Raw genomic sequence first — 27,329 nt, forward strand, 5'->3', positions numbered from 1 at the left:
ACATCCTAACACTCTTCTCCATTATATATGCATTTGTGTCAAGTCTCTGTTTAATCACTCCTCTATAATACGGACTAATTACTCAGGAACCAATTTGCATCCCTGTAATTGTTCCACAAACAAAGAAACAAATTTCAAAAAACACTAAACTATTCTTATCAAAAACTGCCTGAGATTATGAATTTCCCCAACCCTGAGGAAGAAAATACAAGAGGGTGAAAAGGGAGGGAGCAGAGAACTCTAAATTGTCTTCGCCGGGTAGGTTTTAATGTCGGTACATAAACGAAATCTTCAAGCAGTTATTTTGCGTTTAATATTAATCAACTCATGGGGGCATGTTCACGCTCCTTAGGAGAAGCAATAAATGAATGTTATTTCAGAAGATTTATTCAGGAAGACACTAAACCTGTATAGAGCTTCCCTTTGTCTAGTTAACAGTTTATCGGGCCATAACAACCTGCTTGTTAAATGGACACATATTTCCCTGTTCAGTGTGTATTTCCTCAGTGATTCTGTGAGATCTGAGGAGTCAAAGTCACTGGGAGATCAAAGGACGTGTACTGCTTTGTTTCACGCCTAAACCATGCATAATTGGAAAACAGCAGTCGGGCTAGCTGTGGAACATTAAAACACAAAAAAAATTGCTTCTTTTCCCCGCCTGACTTGCTGGCCTGCCGATGGACTCTCTTAAGACAAAATGTTATTCCTTCGCTCCTGTGAACCACCCTTAGCGGTCATGGATAAATAAAGATTCAGTGGTGACGGGATTTGCCCTGACATCAGATAAGGATGAAGAAACCCACACAAGGTCCTCTGCCTTTGGGCTACAAGTCTTTTCCTGAAACCAAAGAAAACAAACAAACAAACAAACAAAAAAGCCTTCTGGCTTAGCTGCCCGGCAGAGTTCACCTGTATTATAGTTTCAGGGAGAAAGATGGCATTGTCTGCCTAATCCAATCAGGGCTGTGGCGAAAGTCTAGAGGAGATTTTACTGATGCCATCTGCTTCCTTTCATTTGAGGGAAAATTTGTCAGCGAACATTGGAGGGTTTAGTCTGTCTCGGGATGTGGAGTTTTAGTGCCGAGAAGGCAGACTTCATTCTGCTTCTTCGACGGTAGTCTTTGAAAATTGTTATAGGATAATCAGATCAGATCAGAGAGAGCGTTCCAAAATACAGTTTGGGCTATGAAGGATGAACGTTTTCCCGAGAAATGGATTAAGTTTGTTTTGGCTCTGAAACTCAATAAAGACCGGATTTCAATAAATATATTACTTAGAAAATTTCCAGGTTTCAGTGACAAATGCAGTGACAGATTTCATTTGGAATAGTGTCGGGCAGTGAAGGTGAGCTTCAGATTGAATCTTTCTCTGTGGAATCATAGGACGTCAACGTGCCCGGAACTTTGCTTTTCTCATGGTTCCTTGCCCGCAAAACGCTGGATGCTCTTCCTGAAGAAAATTGTGAGCAGTAAATAGTGGGGCTCTAGATGAACTTCCATCTCAGTACTCATCATAGCCTTCTTGTCAAAGATTTACTTCCAAAATCCTTCACATCTGATACAACCCTGTCGGCACAGACCTAAATTCAAACGGCCACCATGTGTTTCTTCCCCCTCCAATGTTGCAAATAATAATAATAGTTATCATTATTGTGGCACTTGTTAAGTGCTTACCATGTGCCAGACACAGTTTTAAGCTCTGGGGAAGATACAAGATAATCGTTCATTTATTCAATCATATTTATTGAGCGCTTACTGTGTGCAGAGCACTGTACTAAGCGCTTGGGAAGTGCAAGTTGGCAAAATATAGAGACGGTCCCTACCCAACAATGGGCTCACAGTCTAGAAGGGGTAATCAGGTTGGACACAGTCCCCGTCCCGTATAGGGTTCTCAGTATTAATCCCCATTTTACAGATGAGGGAACTGAGGCACAGAGAAGTGAAGTAACTTGCCCAAGGTCACACAGCAGACAGGTGGCAGACATGTGGCAGACCTGGATTAGAACCCATGACCTTCTCACTCCCAGGCCCGTGCTCTTAGGCTAGCATCCACTGGGCCATGCTGCTTCCCTGTAGTTGTCCAGTTGACAGTAAAAGGGCTTGTTAATCAATCAATCAACCAATATGTGGTGTTTATTGAGCTTTTCCAGTGGGCCGAGCACTGGGCTGTGTGTTTGGGAGAGTACGGTTTCATAAGTAGACACAATCCCTGCCCTCGAGGAGTTGACAGTCTCTAATAGGGGATGACAGCATGAAAAGAAATGATGAAATAAATAAATGGGGAGGCAAAGGAGGCCTAAGGTTTAGGACGTCAATGGTGTGTGTGGAGGCGATAGGGTGAGTACCTCAGAATTTAGACCATGATGGGCTGAGAGAAGCAGTGTGGCTTAGTGGGAAGAGCCCAGGCTTGGGAGTCAGAGGTCATGGGTTCTAATCCTGGCTCCGCCGCTTGTCACTTTGGGCAAGTCACTTCACTTCTCTGTGCCTCAGTTACCTCATCAGTAAAATGGGAATTAAGACCATGAGCCCCAAGTGGGACAACCTTGTATCTACCCCAGCACTTAGAACAGTGCTTGGCACATAGTAAGCGCTTAGCAAATACCATCATTATTCTTATTATTGGTGATGCAACAGGGAGGGAAGATAGGGTGAGGAGATGAGAGATTAATCAAGGAAGACTCCCTGGAGGAGATATGATTATAAAAAGGGCTTGGAGGGTGGGGAGGATGGGGGACTGTCGGATATAAAAGGGGGGAGGCGTTTCAGGCGAGAACCAAGACAGCAAATGAGATGTCAACAGCAAATGACATGAAAGCAAGGCCCAGTGAAGTAGGTTTTGTGTTCGAGAAGCAGGTTTGTGGGCTGGGATGTAGTGGGAGAGGAGTGAGGAGAGATGGAGAGGGGAGAGAACTGGGTGAGGGCCTTAAAGCCATTGATGAGAAGTTTCTGCTCGATGTGGAGACGGATGGGTGGTTGATGATATCCGCATTCATGGACTTGCATTAGAAGGTCATCAGAGCAGGAGCACCTTGTGGATGGAAAACATGTTTTGTACTTCTGTTCCTGAGTGCTTAGTATAGTGTGTTGCAGTCAGTGGGTGCTCAATAAATATTGTAACTTTTATGGTTTCTAATGAAACCCAAACTCCTACATATCCCTTTCTTTTTTCTGTAAATTATTTTACGTCCGGCACCCTCTCTAGACTTTAAGCTATTTGAGGGCAAGTATCGTGTCTTTTAACTCTGTTGTACTCTCCCAGCTTAGTACAGTGCTCTACACAGAGTAGGGTCTCAGAAAATACTGTTGATTGATTGATCGATGGATTGATTTTAATGAGCAATACCAGGGCCTGAAGGAAAATGCAATTGTCCCTGATCTATTCCCAGGTTTCTTTCTGAGACATGATTCTTCCCAGAGGCACTTTTGGGAACCGGGCTTAGAAATGAATAATAATAATAATAAGTAGTTGTTCATTTACAGTAAGATGCAGTGGATTCATCCATCCTTTTTAATCCTTCATTTTCAGCAACAAAACTGAATAATGTATATTTTCCCGTCAGGCTGAAGAAGTGGGGGGTCAAATGGGAAAGCTTCCCTTTTGCTTGGTGACACACTAAATCTGTGTTTTTCTGCAAGTCCTCAGAAAGAGAAGTAAGAATGGCCTTAAGGGAAGAGCAATGAGAAGTCAGAGGATCTGGGTTCTAATTCCGGCTCTGCCACTTGCCTGCCTTTTTAATCTTGGGCCAGTCGCTGAAGTTATCTGTGTCCCAGTTTCCTCGTCTCCATACCTGTTCTCATCCATACTTAGACTGTGAGCCCCATGGGGAGCAGGGGTTGTATCCATCCTAATTACCTTGGAGAGCCACTAGTGTTTGGCACATAGTAAGCACTTCACAAATCCACAATTATTATCACTATTATTATTCTTATCATTATTATTATTATCATTGGAGAGACAGAGTGAAATTGGGATGCTTCATATGTCACAGCAGCCCAACCCGGACTCATGTCAAATCAAAAGGCCAACAGGGACCCTTGTTTGTTTCCTTTCCAGGAGCAGGTGAGAAAGAGATCGCATTAATGAATGGCCTCACAGTCAATCTGCATCTCCTGCTGGTACGTCTCCATCCCAACGATATTTCCCACGTCTTCGGTAGCTGAATCTGGGCTATCGTTATCTTTAATTCATGAGGGTGCGATGGTTTCTGTTTATTTTCTTAAATGAGCTGGTAGTTTCTCCTTGTTCTATTGGGGGCCAGGATAAAATGCTATTTTAATAATCATTGCATAGTTAAGGAATCAATATTTCTGAGGAAATGGAAAGCCCAGGCTAGGCTCAGTTCAGGATACAAGACTATCTCCACCGAAGTTAGGAAGGGAAGGCTGCAAAATCTAGGTTTGAAGGCGGCTCTGGGCGGGTCGGAATTAAATTGAGCAGGGTCTCATGTCTGTGGGTTATCTTTGTCGGGTGGTAAGGGAAAAAAAGGGTTGAAAAGTGAATCGGGAAGGAGAAGAGGAATGAAGGGAGAGTCAGAGACAGTGAGAGAGAGTTGTCAGAGTTAGGGTTAGAGAGAGTGAGTTGGTGAAAGAGAATCAGATGAGGAGATTAGAGAGTCAGAGAGAGACCGAAACAGGGAGAGGGAGAGAGGGAGAGCAGTATAAATCCCAATGGCTTCAAGGCCAGGGTTGGTGAGAATCTCAAATCCAAACCAGAAGAACAGGCAGAACAGTGAAAGGAGAAGCACTGTGGGCCAATGGTCAGAGCACGAGCCTAGGAGTAAGAGGACCAGGGTCCTAATCCCGGCTCCGCCACTTGTCTGCTGTGTGACCTGGGCAAATCACTTTACTTCTTTGTGCCTCGGTTCCCTCATCTGTAAAACGGGGAGTAAGACCTTGAGCCTCATGTGGAATGTGGACCATGTCCACCTTGATTAGCTTGCATTTACCCCAGTGCTTAGTACAGTGCCTGCTACATAGTAAGTGCTCAATAAATACCATATAAAAAGAAAAAGGAGAAGAATCCCATTGGAAGGGATCGTGGGGCAAGGTGAGGCTTGGGATCTGAAGCAATTTCAAAGCCTCCCAAGAAAGAGAGAACTGAGCCTGTCGCAAACCCAATTTTGGATTCTGACAACAGATCTCTCATTTGAGAGGGGAAACATACATGGAGCTGTCACAACCCTGCTGAAGCAAAGTCAGCAGCAGTAGAAGCAGGGGGGCTACATTTCTTGGGAACTGGAAGTTATAGGGGTGGAAGTGGAGTGGAGCGAGGGGTGGGTCAAGTTCGGAGAGAGATCGGGAAAGGCTGGAAGCAGCAGAAGCTGGGGGCACACGGGGATTGGGTTGGAGTGGAGCTCACTCCAGAGTTTTCCGGGAAAGGAGCCAAGCAGATCACTTCCCAGGGCTTTGCAGGAAGGAAATGCACTGTGCTGGAATAGGTCAGCCTCAAATCCCCTGTTTGCAGCTCTTCCAAAGAGACACAAGAACAGTTCCCTCCTGTTCAGCCGGACAGCTTTGGGGCTGTCTCCCTGAAAACCCTAGCTAGAGTAACCACAACAATAATGATATTAACAACTTCCATTGTTATTATATAATAATAATAATGTTAGTATTTGTTAAGTGCTTACTATGTGCAAAGCACTGTTATAAGCACTGGGGGGGATATAAGGAGATCAGGTTGTCCCACTTGGGGCTCACAGTCTTTATCCCCATTTTACAGATGAGGTGACTGAGGCCCAGAGATGTTAAGTAACTTGCCCAAAGTCACACAGCTGACAAGTGTTGGAGCCGAGATTAGAACCCTTGACCTCTGACTCCCAAACTCATGCTCTTTCCACATTGAGCCACACTGCTTTTATGTATTATATGTATTATTATATATATTAAGTGCTTAATGTTTGTAAAACACTGTGCAAAGTAATTGTGATATTTGTTAAGCACTACTTGCCAAGCACTGAACTAAGGGCTGGGGCAGTTAAAAGATAATCGCGTTGGACACAGTCCCACATAGGGCTCACTGTCTAAATCCCCATTGTACAGTTGAGGAAATTGAGGCTCAGAGAAGTTAAACGACTTGCCCAAGGTCACACAGCAGATAAGCAGAAGAGGCAGGATTAGAAGCGGTACTAAATATACAAATAATCAGAGGAGGCCCAGTCCCTGTCCCCCATAGGGCTCAGAGCTAAGAAGAGAGGAAACTGAGGCCCAGAGAATATGGGTGACAGCCGAGGTCACCCAGAAGGTTAGCGGCGGAGCCGGGGTCTAGAGCCCCGGGTCTCGTCTCTCCAGCCCCATGCTCTCTTCACCAGGTGCTGCAGTTTTCCAATCAATCTTTTAATTAATCAATTAATCAATTATGCTTCCAAGGGGCTGCAAGGTGCAGAGATGAAAGCGTTCTACACGCGCTCCGACGTTTAAGACTTTGCATTAATACGAGCTCGACAAATCATTTCTGTTACAGTTATCCTTCTTTAAGCCCACGCCGACTCGCTACAAAATTCTTCTAGAAGCCAAAGCCTTCCCTTCGGACCATGTAAGGAATCGCGCTTTTCCTCCCTCTGCAGGGTTTCTCCTCATCTTCCCCCGGAATTCCAAGGGCTGATTTGAATGTTTATCCTGCAGCCTAGTCCACGTAGCTTTTCAGCACAAAGATCCGTCAGCTGCTTTTGATTTAGACATTTTTTATACATTAGAGCTCTATTCCTTTTGTTCAAGTAAAACATGTGTTAAAAGAGGAAAAGATTGAACGGGGACATTGATTTATTAGCCTTTTTAAAGACACTGAGCAAGCTGCTGGCCTGAATCAACTGAAGTTATAAATGTTTTATTAATTCTCGTTGCTGTTTTATTTTACGAAACCAAATCAATACAAACTTCAGAGCCTTAACCCTAAGCAGCTCCCCCGGCAGAGATATAAATGCCTTTCCTTAGCATGCGGGAACACGGGAACGGGAATAATTTGTGCCCTATTAAATATAAAAAATGTGCATTGCAGCTGAGGAAAAATGAATCTGGGGCCGTCTGCCGTAGCACGGCTTCTGCTCCATCATCACCTCAGGAAATAGGGCAAAATTGATCAGGACTTTGCTCCTGCGGGCACAGTGATGCTGAACCCCAAATCATTTTCAGAGGGATTCGTGACAGACTCCGTGATTCAGATCAGGAGCGGCATGTACTGAGTGCTTAATGTATCTACTGCGTGCAGTGAGCTGTACTGAGTAATTCCTATGTGCAGAGCCCTGAACTGGACGCCTACTGTGTTCAGATCACTGGACCCATTATGTGCAGGGCACTGTACTAGGCTCCTACCATATGCAGGAGAGGCTGACTGAGTGCAGATATTGTGTTCAGGACACTGTGCTACATGCAAGATATGTGCGAGGGGCCTACTATATAATAATAATGGTGATGGCATTTATTAAGCGCTTACTATGTGCAAAGCACTGTTCTAAGCGCTGGCTAAGTTACAAGGTGATCAGGTTGTCCCACGGGGGGCTCCCAGTCTTAATCCCCATTTTAAAGATGAGGGAACTGAGGCACAGAGAAGTTCAGTGACTTGCCCAAAGTCACACAGCTGACAAGTGGCAGAGTTGGGATTCGAACCCATGACCTCTGACTCCAAAGCCCGTGCTCTTTCCACTGAGCATGGTAAGTGGAACATTCTACTGGGAGCTTGCTTTGTGCAGAGCACTGTACTGGGTGTCTGTTACGTCCCAAGCACTGTTCTAAGTGCCTACTAGGTGCAGAGCACTGCACTGGTTGCCTGCTATGTGCAGAGCGCTGTACTGGGCACCTCTTTCATACATTCTCCTGGGCACCCCCTGCGTGGCAGCAGCATGGCTCAGTGGAAAGAGCCCGGGCTTTGGAGTCAGAGGTCATGGGTTCAAATCCCAGCTCCACCAACTGTCAGCTGTGTGACTTTGGGCAAGTCACTTAACTTCTCTGTGCCTCAGTTACCTCATCTGGAAAATGGTGATTAAGACTGTGAGCCCCCCGTGGGACAACCTGATCACCTTGTAACCTCCCCAGCACTTAGAACAGTGCTTTGCACATAATAAGCGCTTAACAAATACCATAATCATCATCATTATTATTATTATTATGAATCAATCAATCATCAATCAATCAATCAATCAATTGTATTTATTGAGCGCTTACTGTGTGCAGAGCACTGTACTAAGCGCTTGGGAAGTACAAGTTGGCAACATATAGAGACAGTCCCTACCCAACAGTGGGCTCACAGTCTAAAAGGGGGAGACAGAGAACAAAACCAAACATACTAACAAAATAAAATAAATAGAATAGATATGTACAAGTAAAATAAATAAATAGAGTAATAAATATGTACAAACATATACATATATACAGGTGCTGTGGGGAAGGGAAGGAGGTAAGATGGGGGGATGGAGAGGGGAACGAGGGGGAGAAATAAATCATGTTTATTGAGCGCTTACTGTGTGCAGGCACTGTACTAAGTGCTTGGGAGAGTACAACACAACAATATAACAGGCACAGTCCCTTCCCACAATGAGCTTACAGTCTAGAGGATCACCTGGAGAACATTCATATCAGCCCATACCCTCAATGAGCTGATGGTCTGTTGAAGAGCCCAAACTGGTCACCATACAGTAGGTAACAGAGTAAGAAAAAGAGAGATAAATGACAAAAATTCGCCTAGAAGCAATTAGATATGCAGCTTCACGCAGGGGAGTCAAGGCGGTTTGTTAAACACGTTTCTCTTCTGTCGTTGGAGTGGCAGAAAGGGAACCTTTATTGTGTTAAAGTAACTGCTTCCTCCCTGTGCCCTCTCAGGGGTCTGCTGTTGGCACCGCAGTTCAGAACGTAGACCGGGACAGTTTCTTCTCGAGGAGAAGCTGGGGGCCGGGGAGTTGGGGCCAAACCCTGGACTCCGGACCCCCGTGCCCAGCGGAGGTACAACCTGATCACCTTGTATCCCCCCAGTGCTTAGAACAGTGCTTGGCACATAGTAAGTGCTTAAAAAATACCATCATTACTATTATTATTACATGCAGAGTGCTTAGGAGAGTACAGTACATTAGAAGAGGAAAAGCTTGTGGTCAGGGAATGTATCTACCAACTCTTCTAGACTGTGAGCCCACTGTTGGGTAGGGACTGTCTCTATATGTTGCCAACTTGTACATCCCAAGTGCTTAGTACAGTGCTCTGCACACAGTAAGTGCTCAATAAATACGAGTGATTGATTGATTGATTGATTGGACCATGGCTCAGGCCGTGGGAAGGTCTTTCCATAATCCTCCGAACACCACCAGGCCAAAACTTAAAGACATGAGCCACGGTGGGCCGGCTTGGGCCCGGGAGGTGTAGGGGGATTTGTACCAGCACCGTCCCCCTGGGAATCTGGGCCTAGGAACTTGGGCTCCATCGGCGATGACCCCAACAACCGGTTATTACTTGGTAACCCTGCCCCGGCTCCGTTCGTTGACCCCATAAACATCCACGCTCTCTTTCCAGTACGCCATAGAGTCCCAGCTCCAGCTCCACGGACTTGACGTGCAGAAAAGCATGCTGATGATCAAGCCGAGAGAGGTATGTGCCAGACAGGAATCCTCGGGTCAGGGAATGTGCCTGATTGTTATTGTATTGTACTCTCCCAAGAGCTTAGTACAACGCTCCACACACAGTAAACACTCAATAAATATGATTGAATGAATTTGAGTTCTTGGGAGAGCCGGCGGCAGGCACCTGGGAAGGTAATCGGTCAATCAATCCATCAATCAGTCGTATTTATTGAGTGGAGAAGCAGCGTGGCTCAGTGGAAAGAGCCCGGGCTTTGGAGTCAGAGGTCATAGGTTCAAATCCTCGCTCCGCCAACTGTCAGCTGTGTGGCTTTGGGCAAGTCATTTCACTTCTCTGTGCCTCAGTTACCTCATCTGTAAAATGGGTATTAAGATTGTGAACCCCACATGGGACAACCTGATCACCTTGTATCCCCCCAGCACTTAGAACAGTGCTTGGCACATAGTAAGCGCTTAACAAATACCATCATTACTATTATTATTATATGCAGAGCGCTTAGGAGAGTACAGAGAAGCAGCGTGGCTCAGTGGAAAGAGCCAGGGCTTTGGAGTCAGAGGTCATGGGTTCAAATTCCGGCTTCGCCAATTGTCAGCTGTGTGAGTTTGGGCAAGTCACTTAACTTCTCTGTGCCTCAGTTCCCTCATGTGTAAAATGGGGATTAAGACTGTGAGCCCCACGTGGGACAACCTGATCACCTTGTAACCTCCCCAGCGCTTAGAACAGTGCTTTGCACATAGCACTTAGTAAATGCCATTATTATTATTATTATTACAGTACTGTAGAAGAGGAAAAGCTTGTGGTCAGGGAATGTGTCTACCAACTCTCTTCTGTTGTACTCTCCCAAGTGTTTAGTACACTGCTCTGCACACAATAAGCGGTCGATAAACATGATTGATCGGTGGATCCGACCTCTGCCCTCTGAGCTGACAATCTAGCAGGGGAGATGGGCATTAAAAGGGAAGGGAAGAAAAGGAATATCAGGGAGTGGATATAAGTGTTATGAGTGTGAAGTAAGTATTCAAGTGCTTATTGGGTACAGATCTAAGCGTGTATGTGATGCAGAAGGGAGGGAGAGTAGGGTGGGGAGATGAGTTAGTCAGGGAAGACTTCCTGGAGAGGGGGTGATTTTAGTAGGGCTTTGAAGATAGGGAGAGTGGTGGTTTGCTGAATGTGAAAGATGAGAGACGACTTGAACAAGGGGTCAACGGCAAGAGATGAGATCGAGGGATGGTGAATAGGTTGGTGTTAATAGGAGGGAAGTGTGCAGGCTGGGTTATAGTGGAAGAGGAGCAAGGAGTGATTGTGAGAGCCAGCTGCTTAACTCAGAGAAGGGGGACACTGGAGGTTGTAGAGCTGACCCTTTCTTGAAGGCTCATAGGGGTTGAAAAGAAGGGAAACAACTCCACTATTGTCAGCAAGGTGTGGCTTTCTTTGACCAAAAGCATTTCCAGTCTCACTGATTTTCTTTCTGATTTGATAAGACTGTAAAGGCATGAGTAATGCCATGACTCAGTCAAACCCAGGGTCCACCCAGCCCAGAGCCAAATTTTTTAAATTTTTTTGTTTTACTGTTGTTGCTTCCCTTTATTTGGGGGTCTTGGGATTTGCTCTGAGTGTTTTTGTACACTCAAGGTGCTCTGAGAGTTATCGTATCTGGAATAATAACATGAAAGGTTTATAATAGCTTCTTACCTGCTGGGAAGCTTTCCTGAAGAGCAAGGAGGTGTTGGAGAAAAGAGCACTAATATTTGGCCCCCCTTCCCCTAGGGACCTGAATTTGCCAAACCACACAAAATCATTGCTCGGACTCTTTGGGCTACTGGTTTCCCTTGAAAAAGAAGATTATGTGTCCATCTTCCCCTCCAGACTGTAAACTCATCATGGGCAGGGAATTTACCTGCCGACTCTGTTACAGTGCAGTCTCCCAAGCTCTTAGTATAATGCTCTGCACACAGTAAATACTCAATAAATACTATGGATGATGATGATAATAATAATTGCGGTATTGGTTAAGTGCTAACTGTGTGCCAAGCACTATACTAAGCTCTGGGGTGAATACAAGCATATCGGGTTGGACACAGTCCCTGCCCCACATGGGGCTCCCAATTTCAATCCCCATTTTACAGATGAGGTAACTGAGGCACAAAGAAGTGAAGTGACTTTCCCGAGGTCGCACAGCAGACAAGTGGCAGTGTCGGATCGGGTCCCAAGGGCTGACTGGACTGTACAGCTGCGTGACTTAGTGGAAAGAGCATTGGCCTAGGAGTCAGAGGGTGTGGGTTCTAATCCTGGCTCTTCCACAAGTCTGCTGTGTGACCTTGGGCAAACTACTTCACTTCTCTGGGCCTCATCCGTAAAATGGATTTCAAGACTGTGAGCTCCTTGTGGGACAGGACTGTGTCCAACCCAATTACCTTATATCTCTCCCAGCGCTTAGAGCAGTGCATGGCACATAGTAAGCGCTTAACAAAAAACACGATTATAAATTATTATTTTTACTATTACCATTTCAGGGGGAGGAGACCCTGCGGACCGAAGACATCCTTGCCCTAATTGAGAAGGAAGGGGACTCGATCGCAGTGATCTTATTTAGTGGCGTACAGTTCTACACTGGACAGCTGTTTGACATGCCCCGGATAACCAAAGCCGGGCAGGCCAAGGTACGGACGTCCCTGCCTTGTTTTCCCACTAATATCGATCTGGGTTTTCCCACTAATATCGATCTGAGTATCAATATCGATACTCTATTTATTTATTTATTTATTTATTTTACTTGTACATTTCTATCCTATTTATTTTATTTTGTTGGTATGTTTGGTTCTGTTCTCTGTCTCCCCCTTTTAGACTGTGAGCCCACTGTTGGGTAGGGACTGTCTCTATGTGTTGCCAATTTGTACTTCCCAAGCGCTTAGTACAGTACTCTGCACATAGTAAGCGCTCAATAAATACGATTGATTGATTGATTGATTGGGTTGGGGGGATCCTTTTGGGAGACAGCAAAGGTCAAGTGGAGACTCAAAACGCTGGTGACATAGTGTCTTAGTTACGTTTGTTGTCACGTGGAGATCAAGAATTACACAGCATATTAATTTATTTATTAATGTCTGTCTCCCCCTCTAGACTCTTTGTGGGCTGGGAATGTGTCTGTTTATTGTTATATTGTACTCTCCCAAGCTCTTAGTACAGTCCTTTGCACACAGTAAGTGCCCAATAAATACGATTGAATGAATGAATGAATGAAACATACCTTCAAGAGAGCCTTCTCTGAGTTGGGCTGGCCTTATCTGTCCTGAGAGGATCGAGGACTCGATCACTTGACCCAAAACTCCCTGAAGCAGGGTGTCCTCCTGGATAAAGCATGGGACTGGGAATCGGAAGACCTGGGTTCTAATCTGTACTTTGCTGCTTGTCTGCGACATCACCTTGTGGGGAGAGAGAGAAAGAGAAGTAAAAGATGGATAGGGGAGAGTTAGGGGTGTTAGATGGTCAGTGCTAGGTCACTGGGAGAGAATCAACAATGGAGAAGGGAGACTTAGGGGTGTTGGATGGTTTGGACTGAGTCGCTGAGGAGAGAGTCAGGGATTCTTTCATTTCATTCATTCGATCATATTTATTGAGCCCTTACTGTGTGCAGAGCACTGTACTAAGCGCTTGGGAAGTACAAGTTGGCAACGTATAGAGACAGTCCCCATCCAACAGTGGGCTCACAGTCTAGAAGGGGGAGACAGAGAACAAAACAACATATTAACAAAATAAAATAAATAGAATAAATATGTTCAAATAAGATAGAGTAATAAGTACGTGCAAACATATATACATATATACAGTTGCTGTGGGGAGGGGAAGGAGGTAAGGTGGGGGGATGAGGAGGGAGAGAGGAAGGAGGGGGCTCAGTCTGGGAAGGCCTCCTGGAGGAGGTGAGCTCTGAATAGGGCCTTGAAGGGAGGAAGAGAGCTAGCTTGGCGGATGTGCGGAGGGAGGGCATTCCAGGCCAGGGATGAAGAGGGGAGAGTCAGAAGTGTTGGAAGGTCCATGCTAGGTTGCAAGAGGAGTTGTAAGTGTTGGTTAGTCAGAGCTGGGTCACTGGAGGAGAATCAGGGGTATAGTGGGGAAAGTCAAGGTGTTGGTTGATGGGAGAGTCGGTGGTGTGCGCTGGTCCGGGCTGGGTCACTGGGGGAGAGTCAAAGATGGAGAGGGGAGAATCGGGTCGGAGGGATGGGATGGTCATACTCTGTCACCTTGGATTCTCCCTCTTAGATTCCATTGGATAAGCTTCCAACAGCAGCCCTCGTTAATTAGCTATATTTACCCCCAAATCACGGCTGCCCTCTCCACCCAGAAAGATCTGGGGAAAGCCCTGTTATGGTCAATTATTCCGAAATGAAAGTGAACATTTGTTGGGAGTTCTGCTGTTTCCATGCATAGAAACCCTGTGAGCACACAGACACCCTCATGAAACCATTAAATATTAAATAAACTCAACATCTTATTCCCCCTGGCTATTTTCCTGTCTCTGGCTTCTCAAGGAAAACAGAGATAGAAAAAGTTGTGTGGGGACGTTGGGAGGCAAGGAGGAGAATGTTTAATAATAATAATAATTATGATATTTGTTAAGTGCTTACTATATAATAATGATAATAATAATGGCATTTATTAAGCACTTAATAGATGAGGAATCTGAGTTGGAGCAGGCATAATAACCCCCATCCTCTAGGAACTCCCAGACTCACTTTTTTTCCAGCTCACTCCAGCCTTCAGAATGATTTGGGTGCCCTCTCCATCCCACCCTTTCCAGACAACGGCTCTCCCCACCTTCAAAGCCTTACTGAAAGCCCATCTCCTCCGAGGCCTTCCCTGCCTAAGCCCTCCTTCCCTCTTCTCCCACTCCCTTCTGTGTAACTCTGATTTGCTCCCTATATTCAATCCCCCCCTCAGCACCACAGCACTTATGACCTTATCTGTAATTTATTTATTAACATTAGTGTCTATCTCCCCCTTTAGACTGTAAACTCGTTGTGGACAGGGAATGTTCACTGTTGTATAGTACTCTCCCAAGCACTCAGTACAGTGCTTTGCAAACAGTAAGTGCTCAATAAATACTATTGATTGAATGAATGAATGAGAAGGTTTTCTGCAAAGTTCCCGTTCCCATCCTTACTGATGCCCAGCGACATCACACACTCACCGACACTCAGCCCGGCTCCCCCAGATTTACCCCATCCCTTTCCCTCAGCCTTGGTCACAACCCTAGCTTCAACCTTCTGAGTCACTCTTACCCGATTTTTATGTTTGGTGTGGAGGAAACCACAGAGTTGCAAAAGTGAGAGTTGAAAAGGAGACAAGCTGTGTAGCTAGAGAGAGATGTTAAAAAAAAACCACAAATGCACTCGGAGAGTCACACAGACTTTCTTATTCCCAGAAAAAGGTTCAGCTGACATTGTTGGGATAAGCTAGATCAAAATCAGCATTGTGCTTTGAATTACCCAGATGACTGGAGTGCATTAAGCTGGGTGGCATTAAGGGAAAAAAACAGCAGGCAGGAAAGTGGGTTCTAGATTAACTCTGCTGCCATTCTACTGTGTGACTGGAAAGCAAATTTGTTTATTTGGGAATGAAATGGAAGGATGGGAGCAACTACCCTGGCTTCCAGGGTAGTTGCTTCCTCCCCAACAGATGATCATGATCCCTCACCCCTCCTTGAAAGCTTCATTAAAAGCACATCACCTCCAAAATGTCTTCCCCAACTAAACCCGCATTTTCCTTTTCTCCCACTCCCTTCTACCTCGCCCTTTAATATCAACATCAAGAGCGATTTGGGCCAAACTGGATGATCTGTTGGCACCTGCTAAGGTGGGGGTGTGGTAGCGTGGGGTCAGCTCTTTCAAAACACACGTTGACTATAAATCAATCTGTGGCGGTGCAAAGTGTGAGGAAGTGTTTATGGTTTTGTCGGCAGAAATCCCATCTTCAACATCTCTCCACTGTTACACGGTGGCCTCAGTGGGAACTTTCTTTACTAGAAAAATGCCACCATCTTGTGGATATGTAATAGATTGCATTTTATAAGGCGGTCAGTTATTCTCAAGGGCATCACTTAAGTCATGTAAGAAGCCAGGCCTTCTCCGTGCCTCAGTTTCCTCCACTTTAAAATGGAGATTCCATCCTACTCCCTTCCACGTCCTCTGACTCCCGAGGCCAGGTTCTTTCCACTAAGCCAAAAAGATGATGACGATGATGATACTACTGCCGCTAATCTCCTCACTGGGCCTCGTTCTCGTCTGTCCGGCCGTCGACCCCCAACCCACGTCATCCCCCTGGCCCGGAATGCCCTCCCTCCGCAAATCCGCCAAGGTAGCTCTCTTCCTCCCTTCAAAACCCTACTGAGAGCTCACCTCCTCCAGGAGGCCTTCCCACACTGAGCCTCCTCCTTCCTCTCCCCCTCCTCCCCCTCCCCATCCCCCCGCCTTACCTCCTTCCCCTCCCCACAGCGCCTGTATATATGTATATATGTTTGTGCGTATTTATTACTCTATTTTATTTGTACATATTTATTCTATTTATTTTATTTTGTTAATATGTTTGGTTTTGTTCTCTGTCTCCCCCTTCTAGACTGTGAGCCCGCTATTGGGTAGGGACCGTCTCTATATGTTGCCAACTTGTACTTCCCAAACACTTAGTACAGTGCTCCGCACACAGTAAGGGCTCAATAAATACGATTGAATGAATGAATGAATGAATGAATGAATAATAATAGTAATGGCAGTAATAATGATAATAGTAGTAGACTCTTCTGAGCGATTTCTAAACTGTGAGCCCACTGTGGGGTAGGGACCGTCTCTATATGTTGCCAACTTGTACTTCCCAAGCGCTTAGTACAGTGCTCTGCACACAGTAATCGCTCAATAAATACGATTGAATGAATGAATGTGCCAAACCCTGTACTAAGCACTGGAGTAGATATAGAATATGCAGATCAGATATCGTCCCTGTCCCCACAGGACTCACAGTCTTAGTAATCTCCATTTTACAGATGAGGATACAGAGGTTCAGAGAATTTAAAAGGACTTGCCCAAAGTCACACAGCAGACATGTGATAGAGCCAGCATTAGAACCCAGGTCCCCTGGCATTCAGGCCCGTGCTCTTCCACTAGGCCAGGCTTCATCCTATCTGAAGTCTATATGGGGTCTATGAGAAGCACGGTGGCTGAGTGGCAGGAGCACAGGCTTAGGAGTCAGAGGTCATGGGTTCGAATCCCAGCTCCGCCACATGTCTGCTGTGTGACCTTGGGCAAGTTACTTCACTTCTCTGTGCCTCAGTTCCCTTGTCTGTAAAATAGGGATTAATACTGTGAGCCCCACGTGGGACAAGTGATTACCTTGTAACTACCCCAGTGCTTAGAACAGTGCTTCACACATAGTAAGCGCTTAACAAATGCCATCATTATTATTATTATTATTATCACTATTATTATTATTTGTCTTCCCTGCTAGATTATAAATTATGAACTAGGGGATGGGGCTGCTAATTCCTCTGAATTTTGAATTTTCTTAAATTGGTGCTTCAGTGAACATATGTTTCTTCTCTAAGTCAAATGATTCTGATGTGAATTGAGGTAATGTTCAAGGCTACTCTTCTGGGAAGAAGCAAGCTTCCATTCTATCACAGAGATGGGCATACATGATTTTAAAGACAACATGGAGACCCAGTGATTGCTCTCTGCATTTTGTGCATCTATAATGTGCTCTTGCCTAGAAATAATCGATATTAAAACAGAAATGAATTTTGCCTTTGGAGGCAGCAAATAATAATAAATATTATCTCAGTTAGAGATATACACTTTGCTTCTCTAACGCTCAAGCTACTCACTGTACCTTGATCTCATCTATCTCACCACTGACCTCTCGCTCATGACCTGCCTCTGTCCTGGAATGCCCTCCCTCTTCATATTCATTCATTCATTCAGTCAGTCAGTCATATTTATTGAGTGCTGACTGGGTGCAAAACACCGTATTAAGAGCTTGAGAGAGTACAGTATAATAATAAACAGACACATTCCCTGCCCCCAATTCATATCTGAAAGGCGAGCACTCTCCCCCGCATTAAAGACTTATTGAAAGCACAACTCTTCCAAGAGGCCTTCCCTGATTATGCCCTCATTCCCATTTCTCCCACTCTCTTCTGCATCACCCTTGCATTTGGATTTGCACCCTTTATTTTCCCCTCCCTCACCCCCACAGCACTTATTTACATATCTGAAATTATTTTTATTAATGATTGTCTCCCCCTCTAGACTGTGATCTCATTGTGGGCAGGGAATATGTTTACCAACTCTGCTATAGTATACTCTCCCAAGCTCTTGGCACAGTGCTCTGCACAGCGTAAACTCTCAATAAATTCGATTGATTGACAATTGTTCATACACTGAACGGCTCCATAAGCGGCAGGAGAGGCTTACTCCAACTTGCCCTACTTTCTCAGGATGAGGCTTTGCTGCTCTCCAGTGCCGGCTGAGGGAGACAGGCTTCTCGTGGAAGAAGTTGGGTAAATGGTAGCATTAAATGAACATTTGTCATCGCCTTCGCAGAGACTCATGCCAACTTCAGATGTGTTTCGTCTGCTCTCTTGCAGGGTTGCTTCGTCGGCTTCGACTTAGCCCACGCTGTGGGGAATGTAGAACTACGTTTGCATGACTGGGGGGTGGATTTTGCCTGCTGGTGCTCTTATAAGGTAAAGACGCCTCCGGTCATTTATGTTGGACCGTATTTTCATCATGTAGTGATCCAGACCGAGTCATGAATTTATCAGAGACCGCACAAAACCTTTGCGCCAATTGGAAAAAAATTATACGTATATATATGGAGTCTTTAGAACAGTGCTTGACACATAGTGATTAACAAATAGCACAATTTTTATTACTATCATTATCTAAAGCACCGCTATTGTCATTGTATGAACCCTAGATTAGAAGGAAACGTGCTTCATTTAAAATGGCATTCACATGAGTGAGATCTCAAACTGATGGGCAGGACAAACTAAATGCAACTATCTCTACCTAACTTGCAATATAGATAGATGGATAGATACGTACATCAATTTCCTTCTTCAGTCTGTGCACTTGTGGGTTGACTGAACACAATGGTGATTAAAAACTCCAGGGAGAAACTTAACTTTCTGACATTTCCAGCCCTTAGCAACTGGAACAGGGTACAAAATATCTTTCGGAGACCACTCTTCATACAAAAATTCTAGCCCACTGTAACCAGTCCAAAAGTTTCTGTAGTTCACAAAGTTTCCATAAAATGGGGAATTGATTTGGGTTGCCTTTCCAATTGGTTTGAGATATCACTCATGTGAACGACTGGTATTCTTTTAATCCGGATTTAATCCGGGTTTAGAGAAGCAGCGTGGCTCAGCGGAAAGAACCTGGTCTTTGGAATCAGAGGTCATGGGTTCAAATCCTGCGTCTGCCAATTGTCAGCTGTGTGACTTTGGGCAAGTCACTTAACTTCTCTAGGGTGCTCAGTTACCTCATCCGGAAAAGGGGGATTAAAACTGTGAGCCCCCCGTGGGACAACCTGATCACATTGTAACCTCCCCAGTGCTTAGAACAGTGCTTTGCACATAGTAAGCACTTAATAAATACCATTATTATTATAATTATTATACAGTGACCATGGTGGTGGTGGTGTAGATAATAAAAATCATCCTAATAATAATAGTGTCAAACACTCGTGTAAACACTGGGGAAGATACAAGATACTGAAAACTCACCACCTCCAGGAAGCTTTCCCAGACTGAGCCCCCCTTTTCCTCTGCTCTCCCTCCCCTCCCTGACTCCCTCCCTCTGCCCTACCCCCCTCCTCACCCCACAGCACTTGTGTATATATGTACATGTTTATGATTCTATTTGTTTTATTAACGATGTGTATATATCTATAATTCTATTTATTTATATTGGTGCTATTGATGCCTGTCTACTCGTTTTGTTTTGTTGTCTGTCTCTCCCCTTCCAGACTGTGAGCCCGTTGTTTGATAGGGATTGTCTATATTTGTTGCCCAATTGTACTTTCCAAGCGCTTAGTACAGTGCTCGGCACACAGTAAGCCCTCAGTAAATATGATTGAAGGAAAGAATGAGTAAATGAAAGATAAGCAGGTCAGTCACGGTCTGTGTGCCACACAGGACTCACAGTCTAAGCAGCAGGGATCGAAACCCTAATTTAACAGATGTGGTAACTGGAGGAACAGAAAAATGAAGTGACTTGCCCAAGGTCACACAGCAGGTACATGGCTGAGCCGGGATTAGAACCCAGGTTGTCTGATTCCCAGGCCTGTGGCCTCTCCACTAGGCCACACTGAGTTGGATGATGATAACAGTGGTGTTGACAACAATGGATATTTAGGGAATGATCCAAACTCAGGTGAACCTTATACAATGGTCCACTATTTTTTGGATGCTAGAAGTATCTGTCTCATCTGCTAGATTATACATGACTGGAGGATAGAGATTACTCTACTTATCATCATCAATTGTATTTATTGAGCGCTTACTGTGTGCAGAGCACTTAATTTCATATAATTATGAAAATATATAAGTAATACAATACTTACTCTATTGTACTCTCCCAAGTATGTAGTGCAGTGCTCTGTACCCAGTAAGTGCTCAATTCACATGATTGATTGGTACTATTGATTGATAGTAGGCTGCTAAAATGTATCTTTCCAAGAAACGGAGGATTCCAGCAAGACAGAAAGTGGAAGAGCAGGCACAAGCAGTAGGAGAGAAAATAAGCAAATTTACCTGGTTAAATAGGTAAACAAATTACCCACTACTTCCAGAGAATCCCTATTCAATTCCCCCCATTTGTGATGCCTTCTTCCCTATCAGTTGGATTTCAATTGATCGGTCAATGGTTTTTATTGAGCATTTACTCTGTGCAGAGCACTGTATTAAGCTCTAGGGAGAGTACAATACAATGGAGCTGGTAGACATATTCCCTGACCACTGTGAGAAATAAATGAATTGCAGATATAAACCTAATGACTGTGGGGCTGAGGGAGGGGTGAATAAAGGGAGCAAATCAGTGCAATGCAGAAAGGACTGGGAAAAGAGGAAATGTGGGATTAGTTGGGGAAGGCTTCTTGGGAGAGATATGCCTTCAATAAGGCTTTGAAGATGGGGAGAATCATTGTTTGTCAGATTTCCAGGACACGGGCAGGATGTGGGTGAGAGGTTGGCAGTGAGTTAGATAAGATCAGGGCACAGTGAGCAGGTACTGGAGGATCCAACTGCTCAAACGAAGACAATTCCTTAATGTAGGTGAAGAGTTTTGGATTATTGAGGAATAACACTTACATTGGTCGAGTATTTGTCCATTTATAATAGTAATCGTGGTACTTGCTAAGTGCTTGCTATGTGCCAAGCACTGTACTAGGCACTGTGGTAGATACAAAATAATCCTACATGGGGTTCACCATCTAAATAGGAGGGAGAATGGATATTGAATCTCCATTTTAATAATAATAATGATAATAACAATGATGGCATTTGTTAAGCGCTTGCTATGTACCAAGCACTGTTCTAAGCACTGGGGAAGATACAAGGTAGTCAAGTTGTCCCACGTGGGGCTCACAGCCTTCACCCCCATTTTACAGTTGAGATAACTGAGGCACAGAGAAGTTGTGACTTGCCCAAAGTCACACAGCTGACAAGTGGTGGATCTGGGATTAGAACTCACAACCTCTGACTCCCAAGCCCATGCTTTTTCCACTGTCATGCTGCTGCTTATTTTGCAAATGAGGGAACTTTTTTTTTTAGTATTTGTTAAGCGCTTACTATGTGCAAAGCACTGTTCTAAGCGCTGGGGAGTTTACAAGGTAACAGGTTGTCCCCCGTGGGGCTCACAGTCTTCATCCCCATTTTCCAGATGAGGGAACTGAGGCACAGAGAAGTTAAGTGACTTGCCCAAAGTCACACAGCTGACAAGTGGCAGAGCCGGGATTAGAACCCATGACCTCTGACTCTCAAGCCCTTGCTCTTTCCATTGAGCCACCTGCTTCTCTGACTGAGGCACAAAGAAGTTAAGTAACTTGCCCAAAGTTACACAGTAAATAAGTGGCGGAGCAGGGATTAGAACCCAGGTCCACTGACTCCCAGCCACTTGTTCTTTCCAATAGGCCACACTGCCTCTCATTTATGAACACAATGCATGATTGACTTCTTACTGCCTCCCCGTCTCCTCCGGCCAAATTGCCTTTCTCTATCAAATAGCAGAGGGGATTTTACACTATTCCTTATATATAAACCGCCCGGTCAAGTGTGGCTGAAAGAAATGGAGACAAGGGGGAAAAAAACCTAACAAGATATCCTGTTGATTTCTTCATGACTTGACTCTTATTCAGTCAGAAATACTACAAAGATGATGCCAGACAGCGAATACATTTTGACATTCATTCTTGTTCTCTCTTTTGTTGAGTCTTTCATTTAATTCTCTCACCATAGAGTGCCTTAGTGACCCTTTCTGTGGGTACCTCTAATGGCCATTGAAAGATGACTCAGATTGTGAGCCCACTGTTGGGTAGGGACTGTCTCTATATGTTGCCAATTTGTACTTCCCAAGCGCTTAGTACAGTGCTCTGCACACAGTAAGCGCTCAATAAATACGATTGATGATGATGATGATGTGATCTCCATCTTATGTCTTCTAAGTGACCTGTCACCATACTCTTTGGCCGCCTCTCTCCAGTCTTGTCGAACTGAAACCCAGGTGTCCTTTTGCTCCACCCCTCCCTCCGTTTTCTCACTAAATGTCCGTGCACTTTTCCAAATTGCATTCCCACAGATTTCTGATGTTAATAAAAATACGCAGAGAACAGTTGGCAGTATAATGATTTTTTTGTAACAGCAGAACTCTTCTGCCTTCATCTACGGAGAGCATGGAGATGGGCCAAAATGGATTTACAGTGGCTGAATGGTCCAGTGGTGGGAAATCCATTTTTGATGAGGGACTTTGATTTTTCCAGGTGTGGCTAGATGGCTGATATGCAAGTGTCAGTGGTTGGGAGAGAAACTTCCATCGGGCTATTTGTCTACAGTGAGGAAGAAGAGAGTGTGGCAGTCAAGCTGGAAACAGAGTGTAGTCCTGGGAATTTCTCAAAGTACAAACGTTGCCCCTTTGAGAGACTCATTTCCAGAAATGCAGGTGGGGCAACTAAGCTTGACACACTCCAGAACCTCCGAGGATACAACCTCCCATCATTTCTTTTATCGTATTTGTTGAGCATTAGTTTGTGGTTTGTTCACTGTAACTTTATATGCATTTGTGTGTGTGTGGGTGTGTGCACCTGTGGGTTGCAACACTGACTCATACTCAGCATTGAGTCCCTGTTCATTTAATAGCCTGAATCACTCCACCAATTGTATTTGTGGTGAGGGATATTTTTTCTTGCTTTTTCAGTGTACCATCAGCTCTTGACCTCACTTAACTTCACTCTGTTGGTTTCTAAGCACTTCTCCAACTCCAGGCTAATTTGAATTCCGATTTCATCTTCCAGAGCGGACTACCCCCGGGCTTTGGAGTCAGAGGTCAGGGGTTCAAATCCCGGCTCCACCGATTGTCAGCTGTGTGACTTTGGGCAAGTCACTTCACTTCTCTGTGCCTCAGTTACCTCACCTGTAAAATCGGGATTAAGGCTGTAAGCCCTCCCGTGGGACAACCTGATCACCTTGTAACCTCCCCAGCGCTTAGAACAGTGCTTTGCACATAGTAAGCACTTAATAAATGCCATCATTAATTCATTAATTAATTACCCCTTCTCCTGCCCCCTCCACCCACAAGCTCTGTGCCTTCTCCAGGCCTACTGAACAGGCCTCTGGAGTGATCTATTGACCATTACACCCGGGATGACCAGAGTTAAAGGGCTTAGGTTGCTATTTGATTCTTTGAAAACAGTGCTGAGCTCCTCTTCTAGACTGTCAGCTCCGTATACGGACTGGGTGAGTGTGTACTGACTGTATTGGATTGTTCTCCCCCAAGTGCTTAGTACAGTGGCCTTAACACAGAAAGTGCTCAATAAATACCATTGATTGACTGATTAATTGACTATTCCCTTCCCAACCGTTTTACGTGCACCTATGAGTCATGCGGACTTGCCTGCGGTTTTCTCTTTTTGCGATAAACGATAAGCTTGTCATGGGTGGGGAATACATCTATCGACTCTATTGAATTGTACTTTTCCAAGGACTTAGTTCAGTGCTCTGCACAGCACAAGCATACAGGAAATTTCATTGACTGAACAGGTCAGGAAGGATGACATCGAAAACTCCTTAACGTTGGATTACCAGGCTCATAGCACCGATCCTAGTGGAGACTAGATTAGTGTAGCAGGAATTTCTCTTGGCACGTGGTCTCTGGGTATGTTTTAAGACATCTTCGTCTTTTGGGGGTTTGCAAAAGGCTACCACTCCTTATCCTTGTCCAACTTCCCAAATGCAGTCTTTTTTTTTTTTAATTGCATTTGCTAAGTGCTTACTATGTGCCAGGCTAAGTGCTGGGTTAGAAATAAGCTAATCAGGTTGGGCACAGCTGTGTTCCAGATGGGGCTCACAGTCTTAATCCCCATTTTAAAGATGAGGTAACTGAGACACAGAGAAGTTAAGTGGCTTGCCCAAAGTCACAAAACTGACGAGTGGTGGAGCTGGGATTAGAACCCATGACCTCTGACTCCCAAGCCTGGGCTCTTTCCACTGAGCTACTCTGCTTCCACTGTACGAAGTGCTTGGGCGAGTACGATATGACAATATAACAGAGTTTGTTCCCTGTTTCTTACTGTGGGCAGAACACTGTACTAAACACTTCAGAAGGTACACTACAATGTAATTGGTAGACAGGACCTCTGCTCACAAGGCTCTTACAATCTACAGCGGGAGGCAGATAAGAGTGTGTAGTTTGTTGCATTTAAAGAGCAATAATGTGAATTGTGATGGAATTCTGTTTTTGCTTCTGTTTTTGTTTTGCTTTACTTAGTATTTAAATTCTGGAGCCGGGGGTCTCGCTGGCGCCTTCATTCATGAAAAGCATGCCCACACAGTAAAGCCCACGTAAGTATCAACTGCTGCCTTTAAACACCAAAACTTCTCCGGTTCAGAAGTTGTCCAATCCAAGTTTCTCTCTTCTTAAACACTCCCAGCCAATGAGAATCTGTGTAAATTACAATTATTGTATCAGATTCCACTTACTTAGATCGGCTCATTCAAAATAGCTGCTTTCCTAAGAGCATCTTAGCAAGTGCTAGAAATTTAATCATAAAAGGGATACTTGGGATGTTAAAAATAAGGAACTTCAATCATGGATAAAAGACAGCTTAATGTAAAGAGGCATCATTTTCTTTCAAAAATTAAACTTATAAAAATCTCAGATGTCTTGTGGTGAGCAAATCAAAGAAAGCTCCAGCACTGTGCCTAATGGCTCCTGAGAAGAGGGGTGTCTTTTTTCAAATGACACCTCCTTTGAAAGCTGAAGTGGTAAATGAAGTTCTGCTAGAGAAGGTCTGTTTTTCTCCTAGATTTTATAAACCATAGGAACACGGAGGAGCTGAATGGCAGATTGGCTGGAGGAAATGCCTTATCTTCTCCTATATTGCCACTTTCACTTATTAGGGAGAAAACGAACACAAACCTAATACAGTAACAAATATACACAGTTTTCTCAGGCCCTAATTTGGGCAGATCTGAATCCTGACTTTTTTGATTCCCTGCTGGTTTGGTGCTAACTATATTCTGTTTGGAAAGGACAAAAAGGAAAAGCTTCCAGGAGAGACCGTGTGATGGGGAGATGTCTAGACTCCCGGTAGATAACATAATCACATTTGATTAGTGTTCCCTCCGTCTTCCCAGCCAATATCCAAGTGGCCTAATCTTGGCGACGATTGCAGCTTGTATGATGAATGGAATCAGTAATAGCATTGTAAGAGCCTCCCATGGGGCTGAGATTTGGTTCCCAAGCGCTGATCCTACCAAAACCTGTCCCTGAATTCATCCGGGGATGGAACAGGGTTTCCTACTTGTTTTTGGAAATGGAATTTCTGCAGGTTGGAGGCTGCTTCATTCATTCAATCATATTTATTGAGCGCTTACTGTGTGCAGAGCACTGTACTAAGTGCTTGAGAAGTACAAGTTGGCAACATATAGAGATGGTCCCTACCCAACAGCGGGCTCACAGTCTAGAAGCAGCAAGAGAAGCAGCATCATGAGAAGCAGCAAGGCATAGTGGGGAGGACAGAGGACTGGGAGTCAAAGGTCATGTGTTTGAATCCCTCTTGTCTGCTGTGTGACCTTGGGCAGATCACATCACTTCTCTGTGCCTCAGTTACCTTGTCTGTAAAATGGGGATTGAGACTGTGAGCCCCATGTGGGACAGGGACTGTGTCCAAACTGATTGGCTTGTATGCTCCCCAGCACTTATTACTGTGTCTGCTATGTAGTAAGTGCTTAATAAATGCCACAATTATTATTATTGCTATTACTATTACAGAGGAAGGAATGACCTTTCTCTAAGTAGCGGGCATCTGATCCCATGGCTCCTCCAAGCTTCTCCTCATCACATTTCCTCCTCTCACCTGTCCATACACATGTGCACAAACACACAGTCCACTTGCCTACCTGCATCCAAGATGCTCAGTAGTCATGTCTTCCTTCTGCTTCTTCTGAGCAGAGAACAGCAGCTGACACAGCAGGTGACAGAAAAAATACAAACAGCTCCTGGATCCCTCAGAGTCTGAGGTGCTGAGCAAAACACTCTCATCATAATAACCGTGGTATTTGTTTAGATTCTTCCTATGTGCCCAGCACTGAATTAAGGCTGGGGTGGATACGAGGAAATCATTTTGGACACAGTCCCTGCCCCACATGGGACCTCATTCTAAAGGGGAAGGGAGAACAGGTATTTAATCCCCATTTTATAGGTGAGGTAAGTGAGGGACAGAGGAGTGAAGTGACTTTCTCAAGATCACACAGCAAGCAAGTCGCAGAGCTGGGATTAGAACCCAGGCCTCCCAACTCCCAGGCCTGTACTTCTTCCAATATGTCACATTCCTTCTCTCATCACCCGGACTCTACTGCTACTTCTCACTAAGCCTCCCCAGACTACGGGCCGCTCTTCTCTTAAAATGTGTTTTCAGTATCCTGGGAATCGAACGCTTTAAGGAAATGGGAACCATCCTTCCCACAGTGCAGTTTGTCTGGGCATGACTTGGTGCGGAGCCAGAAGAAACCATTCCATTCAATCACATTTGTTGAGTGCTTACTGAACGCAGAGCACTGTACTAAGCGCTTGGATGAGTAGGATAGAACAGTAAGCAGACACACCGCTCTGTGTGTGTGTGTGGCTTTGGCCCAGGTGTGATTAGGCTGAGTTGATGGCCAGAGAAGTATCTTTTGGAACACGGCCCAGCCCTTGCAGAGAACTGAGCATATCCATCGCCTTTCTCATTGTCCACCATGTTGCCACAGCAGTTATGGGACTCTGGAGCCGTTTTTGTTGAAAAGATCGGGTATAGAGGATGCCGGTAACTGAAAGGTTGTTGGTTTGGTTTGTTCCTCCAGTTAGAACTGAGAATTCTTTATCTGCCCAGGCCAATTAATTGTGACCTGTAGGAAAGGAAGTCGGAATCAGAGGCAACATTTTTGGAGGAGGAGGCCAGGGCTGTTAAATCAATCTAGCAATCAATGGTATTGATTGAGCACTTACTCTGTGCAGAGCACTGGATGGGTCC

At 44.8% G+C, this 27,329-nt stretch overlaps 1 protein-coding gene across 1 annotated transcript in view; it reads left to right on the top strand.

Annotated features, from left to right (window-relative positions):
- Positions 1 to 27,329, top strand: part of KYNU (kynureninase) — a 77,548-nt gene that overhangs the window by 28,489 nt on the left and 21,730 nt on the right. The window contains exons 5-10 of the mRNA XM_038751461.1: positions 4,054 to 4,115; positions 6,460 to 6,531; positions 9,492 to 9,566; positions 12,071 to 12,217; positions 18,187 to 18,285; positions 24,584 to 24,657. Of these exons, the coding sequence (XP_038607389.1) occupies positions 4,054 to 4,115; positions 6,460 to 6,531; positions 9,492 to 9,566; positions 12,071 to 12,217; positions 18,187 to 18,285; positions 24,584 to 24,657 (529 nt within the window). The remainder of the gene's footprint in view (positions 1 to 4,053; positions 4,116 to 6,459; positions 6,532 to 9,491; positions 9,567 to 12,070; positions 12,218 to 18,186; positions 18,286 to 24,583; positions 24,658 to 27,329) is intronic.

The sequence above is a fragment of the Tachyglossus aculeatus genome, chromosome 9, assembly GCF_015852505.1.
Source record: "Tachyglossus aculeatus isolate mTacAcu1 chromosome 9, mTacAcu1.pri, whole genome shotgun sequence".
Lineage (NCBI taxonomy): Eukaryota > Metazoa > Chordata > Mammalia > Monotremata > Tachyglossidae > Tachyglossus > Tachyglossus aculeatus.